General features: G+C 39.4%; 1 protein-coding gene across 1 annotated transcript; it reads right to left on the bottom strand.

Annotated features, from left to right (window-relative positions):
- Positions 1-9,804, bottom strand: si:ch211-156j16.1 (uncharacterized protein LOC564557 homolog). The gene is made up of 4 exons (XM_058389998.1): positions 9,521-9,804; positions 2,799-3,341; positions 2,550-2,655; positions 1-1,351 (listed from the first exon to the last, which is right to left on the bottom strand). The coding sequence occupies exons 1-4, from the start codon at positions 9,582-9,584 to the stop codon at positions 1,345-1,347; spliced, it is 720 nt and encodes a 239-aa protein (XP_058245981.1). The 5' UTR covers positions 9,585-9,804; the 3' UTR covers positions 1-1,344.
- Positions 9,805-11,019: the final 1,215 nt, after the last annotated feature.

Genomic DNA, 11,019 nt, shown 5'->3' with positions numbered 1-11,019 from the left:
TCAGTTTTCACTTTTTTATTGAAACATTATGAACATCCGAAAAGGCAAAAAAAAAAAAAAAAACACTGCAATTTAAATAAAATGACGTAGACGGCAGACAGTAAAGTGAGGACCTGGCGTATAGACTAAGCATTAAAAAAAAAGGCATCGTTGCAAATTGTTGCAGTGTCTCAAACCCTTTTACATTGAACATTGTTTGTCAGTCAGTGCACATATTAAAAGCAAGCACAGCAAATCACACACCCCTTAATTACACAGCAAAAAAAAAAGAGTCACTTCTAGTCCAGTGAACCTGAGGTTAACACACAAGTCTGGTAGCCAGACCACATGATGTAAAAGGCTGATGAGACCGAGTGTCTCTAAGGTTCCTAAATGTTTTCCAGATTGAACAAAATTTCCAAAAAATACTCTGGTAGCAAAACTTTGAGCAGCATTCACACTGGCGTTATACTGTGAAGCAAAGTAAATATGATGTGATTACTGCTATAAAAAAAAAAGAAAAGAAGGGATGCTGTTAAGAACAACCACGTCAATTCAAATTCACATTAATGAACTGAAAGAGTTGCTAGTCCTCCTGTTAATGCTGTTTCAAAGTTTTATATGCCAGCATTAACTGGTTATACTAAAATATGAAAGAATAGCATAAAGGACTGATTCGTCCTGACAGGATCTGCTTGGGACAGCTTACAACAGGTTACAGTTCATTTATAATCTGGTTATATGTTGTCTTTTATGCATCATACAACTGCAGGATGTCGATTGTTGTCATGCTACAAGGAACTAAATGTGTATACAGATTCAAGGACTGTTCGGGTGTGTGTACGAATGCTTCTGATACATAGAATGCAATAAAAAAAGAGAGAAAGAAGGTTAAGGCTGATGTGTTATGATCAATCTTTTTGTGTTATTTACACCTTATGTACTGTTTCTCATTTCCATACTTTACCTCATCCCTCGCCATTGTTTTAAAAGAAATTTTTTTTTTGGTATTTGTTGATTGTAAATGGGTTTGTTCAATAGGTCCTCCTAACAACCCAGATGTGTTAACCCTATATTTGACACACTCTTTACTTCATGTCTTAATCTTTGGCAGTGGAGGGAGTTATGGGTAATTTGGGTGGGGCAGGTGGAGTATGGTGGATGACGATGGGGGAAGGGTAGAGTGTCCATATCAATGGCTGTAGAGCTCGGGGTAGGCAGGAAGCTGCCTTAATAGTCCTTGATGGTTAGAGTGCTCCTAGCTTGCTTATTTAATGACAGGAAATTACATCAGTTCAGTAGTTCAGAATTTCCAGAACTTCTTCTTCTTCTTCTTCTTTTCTTCCTGTCCTGCTGCCTTCCTTTTCATGGGCTAAAAAGAGCAACAACATGAGAAAAACATTAGTTTTAGCAAATGACGCACACACACCATTAACAGAAATGCACACACGCACGCACACACACACACACATATTAGCTTCCAAAAACTAGAATTTAAAACAAATCAATGGAAAAATATCTAAAAAGACTGAATATATATATTATTATATATATTATTAATGTTTTATTATCAATTTTATTCCTAAAATTATTGCCATTAAATCCGCATTTATGTTCAATTACTGTTAGTAACACAAATGTCTTGTACAAGTTATGTTGCTGCTCCAAGTGCACAGGCTAATGACTTCAGTTTGGGCCATAATGATGCTCTAATCACAGCACTTTAGGGAACACAATATGTCTGCTGTTCAAGTGTTTACAGTTATGAGGACCCAGTTGTTAGGCAGCTAATGAAAATGGCTAATGACCGAAGCTACTAATGTAGCCCTATGCTAGCACATAGCTTTTACCTCAAGCGTGTTTGGACAGACTACACATGACTAGGATTTGACTGTAATAGGAATCAGATATAGATATATAGAAGTCAAATAGCATAAGAATAGACTGGATATATGAACTTTTCTCATAATACTGGAAAGCAGTCAAAATAGTGTAAAAAGTGGGTTATATTAATTAAACAACTGATCAACACGTGGTGATATTACAAAGAGCGAGCAGCCATGAGGCATTTCCTGTTAGGATGCAAATGTTTCCATCTCTTTGTTTTGGGATGTTTACTCCATTTTCCCAAACTATTCATTCAGGTCTCCTCTATAAAATGCCAGCTTCCAGTCTGCGAGGGCAAAAGTTAACAAATGCTTCCTCTGCGACATACTGTGGCTTGTAAAAATGTAAAGTGAGTGTCTACATGGGTTAACTGGCTTGTCTGGCTGTTAGGATCTTAATAGGAGTGCCAAAAAATGTAACCTGTTCTCCGTTTTATTAATTGCTCTCTATAAGTTCTTTAGCTCTATATGCGTAGAGCTCTATTTAAAGGCCATGAATGTTAATAGAAATATAAACCCCTCCTTATATATGCCTTTTTGGTCTCAATTCAAGATCAAAATTCCCTGATAATAGACAAACAGTTATAGCCATTGCACCACTTGTGAGTGGTATTTAATCCAAAAATGCTAGCACATCAACTACATGCAATTTTCACAAAACCGTGAGGTAGCTAGTTCACTTACGAGTATTGTCCCATCCTCCTGACCACCACGACGATCACTGCAATGATGACGACCACAGCGACCAGTGCACCAAACACAATGCCCACCACTTGACCAGTACTCATACCTACAGAGAGAAAGAAAAAGAGAGACTTCTAAACATTATGACTAATCTTATTACATATGTGTATCTGACACGATAAAGCTCAATCGCTCTGGATAGTAGCATCTGCTGAGTGTTGTAAATGTAATCCTGTGTAAGTATCTCACCCTCTGAGTCCTCCACATTCACGTCTTCTGTCTCTGGTTTGAACATATGGTCAGCACCTTCTTTGAATTTGGTGCCTATCAGCTCTGTTTCTGAAGTTTCAGCATGATCTGTTGTCTCAGGTTCAATGTTAGGTGTACCTTCTGTTGCTACTGTCTCCTCTGCCACAGTGTTTTCTGCTGTTGTTTCCACAGGTCCTACTGTTGTTTCTGGCATTACCTCAGGAGATTCAGTATGAGCTGTTGAAGGCGCTTCTGTATGCTCTTCTGGAGCTTCATTATTAACTGATAATGCCTCTGTTTCTGTTACAGGCTCTTCAGTATTAACTGGTGCCTCTGTTCCTATCTCAGGAACTTCACTAACTGAAGGTGCCTCTGTTTCCTTCACAGCAACTTCAGTAGCCACTGTTTCAGGTTCTGCTGGTGATGCTTCAGTGACAGCTGCATCTACAGCATCTACCCCCTCACTTATTCTGTCTGTTGCTTTAGTGGGCACAGAATCCCTTATTTTCTCCAGCTCCTCTGCTGTCGGTACCACAAGAGTACCTGTGTAAAAGGAAAACCAACAAATTTAGAAATGTCATGGCTTATTTTAACAAATGAATGTTTTTATCATTAGATCTTGTAGGGGAAATGAATTGAATTGAAAATTGTTACTTCATCTTGCTTTATTTTACTTCATTGCCTTAAGTGTAAGGGCTTGGAATTGACTTTTAAGTGACAGGTGTTATTAAATCATAAAATATATCATAAAATATAATAACCCATTATGTTTCAATATGCAAATGAAGACCATTAATTGTTAAGATAAAAAGAGTTAAATAGATAGTATGTCTTTTTAATTTGCATATTAGATGAGCGTCTGTTTTGTTTTGTTTTTTTTCCAAACTGTCATATCAGGCTATTTATTATACACAATATAGAAACATATGTATGGCCTTATAAACAGGTTTTTTGCGTGACTTAATATATTATACTTAATATATGCTTTTTCTCTGCCTGTGTTTGACTGTAGCTCTTGTTTTTGTCTCTCACAGGTACATATGTGCCCACTCTTGCTCTGGTAAGCTGAAGTGGTAGACCGATGAGTCAATATATTCGGACACAAACTGTCTCTGTTAAAATTACACAAAGCACATACACACAGGCACACACACACACACACACACACACACACATACACATAGAATATCCTATCCGCACATCCAAGGCAAAACTCCTCCCAAACCCCTCCCTGACAAGCTCATATCCCGCCTGCGTCATCACTCATACCAAACATGTCACCTCACTTCCTTTAGATGGAGCTGGGAAGAAGCACAAGTTCCTTGGGAGGAAATAACTTCAGTTTAATCATCAAAACTTCTCACTCTTTTTAAACCGAACTGGATTGCAAGTGTCTCCCCAGTATCTTTTACGATAGATGTTCTTAGCATTAAACAGAACCCAGCTGGAGCCCATATGTGTAAGGGAACCACCCTTTACAATAACAGCCCTGTCTACTGATCACCAGAGACCATTGTTTGAAGCTAGAGGGAGAGGGAATTTTATCCACAAAGTTTCAGAGTAGCAAGAGCTACACTATGTGCTATTAATGAATGTCTAAAAATTGACATAATGAGTATACTTGTCAAACTGGGTGTGGTACTGCTTTGGGCTGATTTATATGCCTGTGTCAGCAGATCTGTGTATATTCTCAGGCGGTGTAAGTAGTTTACTATTATATTTTTTCAGCAACACTTGCACCAGCTCACTTGGGGGTGCAGAAAACAAAAAACAGCGCAGGTCTCTGGTGATAACATTACACCTTTTCATAAATGCCAGTTATTTCAAAAGAAAAATGCAAACTCATAACTGCTATAACTTGTTTCACCAATCAAAAGGTAACTCCATTAAAATTAAATGATCAACACGTTTATATATTGCTTCAGGGTGATAGCTGGAACTCCTCTTCGCATTCGGTTGCATTGTACCAATCTGTTGCTGATTATTTTCCAACACCACACCCTGCCATGATTTATACCTTACATAACTTTCCATCTTTTCTTACAGCTTGTTCTCAAACTGCTCTATTTCGCTTTAGTACAAGTTCTAGTCCTGGCCATGCTCGAGTTATATCATTTAAGAACTTCTCACTCAACCAGTCAGGATTTATTGCAACACCACTTATTGCATATTTGGCTTGATAGTGTGTTATGCTTACCCATGCAACTAAAGTACATCCGTCCATCCATTGTCTATACTCGCTTTATTCCTAATTAGGGTCATGGGGGGTTTGTTGGAGCCTATCCCAGCGCACATTGGGCGAAAGGCAGGGGTACACCCTGGACAGGGCGCGCTTAAGTCTTTGTAATAAATCAGACTAACATTATAACCAGCTCATATGCTTTAACTGCACAGTCCTGCCCTGTTTAGATGCTACCAGGATGCTCCAATGTCCTCATTGAAAGCAGTTGCTTCCTTTATAGATAGCACTTTGTAGATTATTTGTTCTGCCCTGTCCGGAGGGAAAACCCTATTTTTAAGCAACGGTGTGTGTCATCTCCAATGAGTGTTGTAGTTGGTTATAATAGTAGGTTATAATTATAGATTATTATTATAGCCATTTACAGTAAATGTGTGGTTTTTTTTAGTCTCTGATAATACAGCGTAGTAAACCGAACGCACGAAATCAACTTTAATGTCAAACATGATATCACTTCGTTTGTTCTACCATCCCTTTTTTTCAGGGGGGTCTTTCATTGTTGTGCCAAGGCTTTTGTGCAGAAGGCATTTGTTCTATCTTTATCACTACAGGCCACGCAGGCTGCAAGGCATTTAGTCAAAACCACCATTAGCAGCAGACTGGTACAAAAACACACACAGACATCACTAGGAGGGGTGGTCCATGAGTAGAGAACTTTGTGTCCTGTTTGTTCAGTGTGAGAGTGAGTGTGTGTGTGTGTGTGTGTGTGAGAGAGAGAGAGAGAGAGAGAGAGAGACTGATAATTATTTAGGGGTTATGTTAGTGTGTACGTCTGTGTGTGTTAGAGAGAGAGAGAGAGAGAGAGAGAGAGAGAGAGATGGGAAGGATATGTTAGTGTGTGTGTGTGTGTGTGTGCTTTATGCCTAACAGACATTCTTAACAATTGCCTCATTATGTCATGGACTCCAACAATTAGCCTTAAGTATGGTTTCCTACCCCTGCAACAACATCTACACACACAGACATGATTGTACACACATACACAAATACACACTCAGAGAAAAGTGGCAAGGAGTGAAGCAAAAGAGAGCAATCTGTTCTCTCGCTCTCTGCCATGCTTTTGCAATCGAGTCTATGTGACGTCCTTTGTGCCTCTTCATTTTGTGTTTTTTTAATCAAAGCCTTAAGGAAAAACACATATCGGTGAGCTCTTGAGTAAATTTGAATGAGTTGTCAATGTATATTGTGGGGTTTATTTGCATGGGTGTGTGTTAATTGATCGAAAACCAAACCAAGTTTTGTACTTTGGTCAATGAACGTTGCCTTTAAATGTGGTGTATAATTAAAATGTACTGTACTAACCCTCCCTTCCTTCCCCCCCCCCCTCTCTCTCTCTCACTCTCACTCTCTCTCTCTCTCTCACTCTCACACACACACACACACACACACAGATGCATAAGCTCTTACACACAGCCTTGGTGAGTTGTGTTCTAGGCGTGGCAGCATAGCTGTAGGACATGGACAGCAGAAGCAGCTTTAGGAGTTTGAGTGGTTAGAAGCAGAGACACAGAGGAGACAGAGTAGCACTGGTGCACGAGGCAGGCAGGGTGTAGAAATAGCAGGGCTGTGTAACGGAGTTAACAGGGTGTATGGTTCACTTTTGGCCTCAAGCCACAGGATATCACATGGCAACGGGTGTATGAGATGATTGAGAGTGGGTGTGTGTGGGTGTGTGATAGAAAATCAGCATGTCCAACCTACAAAATGAGTAACCATGACCAAGACTGAAAATTTTCCTAAAGCTAAAAGAAAAAGTACCATAAAAGGGAAAAGAGAGACTGTACAGAGGGGAGGGATGGAGCAGGATGAAGCTGAGGAAGGAAAGAGAGAGAGAGAGAGAGAGAGAGAGAGAGAGAGAGAGACCATCGCATCCATCAACATCACAATCAGCAGGCACTGCAAATTGTGATGACTGTGTGTGTAGGGTGTTTGGGGGGGGTTGCATAAGGAGAATGTGAACATGGAATGTTTTTTTTGTGCTGGGGAGGCACAGAAACTCTCATAAAACCGTACATACTCTCACACACACACACACACAAATCATATTAGAGTGGAGACAGTGAAAAGATGGTACAGTGGTGTGAAAGTTGTTCTTATCACACAAATCTTCCTGCATTTCCAGAGATAGAATGGTGCAATGATTCATCATCTGGGTATTGTAACATATGCAGATCTATTGAAGTGTGAATGTGTTCAGCATCATTCTGCTCTAGATACACAACCTCAAAGAGTTCAGGGAGAGAGAGAGAGAGAGAGAGAGACAGACAGACAGAGGCAGACAGAGAGACAAATAGACAGACAGAGAGAGACAGACAGACAGAGGCAAACAGAGAGACAAATAAACAGACAGAGAGAGACAGAGACAGACAGACAGAAGAGAGAGAGAGCCAAAAAGAGAGACACAGACAGACAGAGAGAGTAAGACAGACAGACAGAGAGACAGACAGAGAGAGAGAGAGGGAAAACTCCCTACTAATGTCAGACATTCTCCTAAAAATTTCAAAATTAAACTCCAGCTATTAAGATATTTATATGACAGGATTCCTCCTACATATACCACATGTACACCATCACTCAGGTCACTCAGGTCCTCCAGTGCCCTGAAAGTCACTCTGACAGCTACAAACATGGCGTCAGGTTCAAAAATACGTCTCAGACTTGTACATTTGTCTCAATGTAACAATTCACATGACTCAATGCCTATGATTAGTTCGGGCTAAGTTTAGGAATAGGAATGGTTAGTGTTTCTATCTTTTCTTCTTTTTTTTTTTTTTTTTTAGAATCCCATCACATTGCTCTCATCTGTTGCCAGATATTCTTATGAGATCAGGAAATAATTTTATGGCACACATGCACACATTTGGACTACACCGCTTTTTTTTTTACATTCCATGCTCATGTGAATGGACTTTATTCATCTGAATATATAGATACTGACTGTATCTTTTTGTTGTTATCCAAAAGGAATGACTAGGCGAGAAACTAGAGACTTTAAGGTCTAAGTACACATCACTGGGGTGTTGCCCTCAGAGGTACTCTTTGTGCTTTCAGCAGTAGTGGGACTACTACTACTACTATATGCATCACTAAGATGCATATATATATATATAGCATAGTTGGAACAAATATCTGTGCACTTATTATTAGTGATCATTCTCCACAGTTATTATGTGTATACACATTACCATGAACAATCATTTAATTACTTTTCTTTTTTTTATCACATTTAATAGCTACTCCATTACTTCCTAGCCCGGCTTTCAAAAAGCTCTCTCGCATCTACTTCATATTCATTAAAGATATCACTATTAATATCAATCATAGATCGTTTCCCTCATTACAAACTCCAATAAATAGAAATGGAAAGGTTGTAATATTACGGCTGATCATCGTTAATGTCTTTATTGCCACTTTTACAGGAGTTAATAGCAGATAAATACAAATGGCTCATTGCTAGGTCTGACAGCTTTGTTAAACACCAACTGTCAAGCAGTTAAAGTGAGTGGAGAAGCAGAGCATGAGTGTGCTGCAAGACATGTTTTTAGTAAGAGTTTGTTTGTCATGCTAGGTTAATAGGACTGTAACAGGCACTTGACTTGTCACTAATGGTCGCATTTTAAAAATAACACATACACACAAGACCCTGCGGGGGTGAGAGCTTGATACCCAGCCAAAGATGGTGACATGTAGGAGGGGAGTGAGCAAGAAGCATAAGGCGGGGGTACCCGCCCTGCATGGGCATAATTTGAGTCTCTCTCTCTCTCTCTCTCTCTCTCTCTATCTATCTCTCTCACGCTTTCATAACTCGAGACGAAAAGTCTGACCAGCCTGTTCACTGAACAGCAAATGCTATTCTTAAATATAGTGCCAGATCTATTAATATACTCATATGACCCTGCCCAGACAGAGAGAAAAGAAAGAGATCTCCCTATAAAAACTGAGCCAAGATGCAGGGCACCATTACATCATATACTTAAAAGTGACTCAAAAGCAAGAGAGAGAGAGAGAGAGAGAGAGAGAGAGAGTTTAAAGGCACATGACTTAATCTGTGGCTTTATCACTTCTACCAAGTTAACAAGTTTAATTAATGGAAACTTCCATTATTGCCCAGGGGATTACAAAAACCAAGTAACAAAGTTTTTTAAAATACACAGAGTCTCTTTAAAACCATTGTTTTAGTGGGAAAAAAGACCAATATTGTGCCATGAGTCAAAGAAAAAAGTTGGAGAGGAAGAAGAAGAAGAAGAAGAAGAAGAGGTACATTAAAGAAACTTTCACATGCAGGAGTAGGAATTCAGGAGGAGCAGGTCTAAGTGTACACGTGTGTGTGTGTGTGTGCACACAGGCAGGCAGAACGAATGAAAAATGCAAATGACATAAAAGTTAAAGAATGAATGATGAATGAAAACATGATAGAAAGTGTGTGCGTGTATGTGTGTGTGGGTGTGTGCATGTGTGTGCGTGTGTGTGTGTATACACTTACTTGCATGTGTGATGGTACAAAAAGACCCAGCCAGGGCAAACAGCAGCAGCAGTTCAAACTTCATGATGTCTTCAGATTTCTGAATGAAACTCACTGAATCTCTTGTAACTCCTGAAATCTCCTGGAATCTCTCAGAGGCAGATGTTATCTCACACACAGTGGAGATGAATAGAGAGACAGAGAGAGAGCAAGAGAAAGAGACAGAAATAGAGAGAGAGGAAGCAGGAGCAGCACCTAGAGCTCTGAGAGACACTGAAAGAAAGTCAAAGAGAAGGAGAGTGTGTGAGGAACAGTGTGTGTGTTTAGAGGATGGAAATGGGGGTTGGGCACACGTGTTAGGTGGTCCTGCCCCTTGTGCCTTCTTTAACTTGGTAAGTGAGACGCTCTCACACTCCCTCGCCTCTCAGTTCACACCATATCCACACAATGACCAGGACAAGCAGCGAATCTAGATGCAGTCTGATGGATTAACTGACACATATAATTGGATAGATAGATAGATAGATAGATAGATAGATAGATAGATAGATAGATAGATAGATAGATAGATAGATAGATAGATAGATAGATAGATAGATAGATAGATAGATAGATAGATATTAATATAACGAATAAAGAATATCCATCCTTAGAGTTGTTGGCACTCTGGTGGCACCCACACTTTTGAGTTGTTGGCACTTTGGTACTGTGTGTGTGTGTGTATTTAAGATGGGCTTACATACAGCAGAGCATTGATGGTGCCACCTACTGACCATCCACTGTAAGATTGTAAGACGCTCAGTTTGGCTCACCAAAAAAATTATTTGAATAATTAAAAAATTATTATTTGTTTTAACATTTGATTTCTACTTCCAGTGAGGCCTTTCTATTAACAGAATGATTAAGACAGCTAATAAATTTAATTCTACATCTAGATCTGACCCCAAGGTTGACTGTAGTCACCGAAAGGAAATTGTGGCTCTATTAGTATTTTTTTTTCTTCAGTTGTCAGATACTCTTGTCCATTTAAGTTAGGAATTTGGTCTCCGGCAAGAAGTTATAAAATCATGAGCACACACACACACACACGGATTAATCTGATCCGATCTAATATTACAGACCTCATCAAGGCACATGTTTCTACAAGTGACTAAATCCATTTGATTTACAGTGTGGCAGAGGTTTTACAGCTGATGATTTAATAAGAAAATGAACGGTGAACAAGTATCTTGGCTGCAATACCAGATGTAGGCTACTAGAAGGATATTAGATAGGAAAGGTCTCTTCCAGGGGCAAACAAAACGCACACAAAGGGCCATTCGTCACAGCATGACATCACAGCTCACTTCTAGTGTTATTCAGATGAAGTGTTCATGGGCCATTGCCTCATTTCCTCATTCATCCACACCTATTTAAATCCATCTGACCTACAGGGGGGCTTTTGTGACTTTGTTAGAATGAAGAATAAACATAGAATTTCTGGTCTATTCTCCTTTTTTAAAAAAAAACCCAAACCTCCA

This window comes from Hemibagrus wyckioides, linkage group LG05 (assembly GCF_019097595.1).
Source record: "Hemibagrus wyckioides isolate EC202008001 linkage group LG05, SWU_Hwy_1.0, whole genome shotgun sequence".
Taxonomy (NCBI): Eukaryota; Metazoa; Chordata; class Actinopteri; order Siluriformes; family Bagridae; genus Hemibagrus; species Hemibagrus wyckioides.
This window is presented reverse-complemented; position numbering and strand designations above follow the sequence as displayed.

Bases quoted from the DNA above. Each gene is read 5' to 3' on its own strand.
- si:ch211-156j16.1 (XM_058389998.1), bottom strand. From the start codon at position 9,584: ATGAAGTTTGAACTGCTGCTGCTGTTTGCCCTGGCTGGGTCTTTTTGT. The intron at 3,342-9,520 runs GTAAGTGTATAC...CCTTTTACACAG, and splicing joins TTGTACCATCACACATGCAA to GTACTCTTGTGGTACCGACA. The intron at 2,656-2,798 runs GTGAGATACTTA...TTCTCTCTGTAG, and splicing joins GAATGTGGAGGACTCAGAGG to GTATGAGTACTGGTCAAGTG.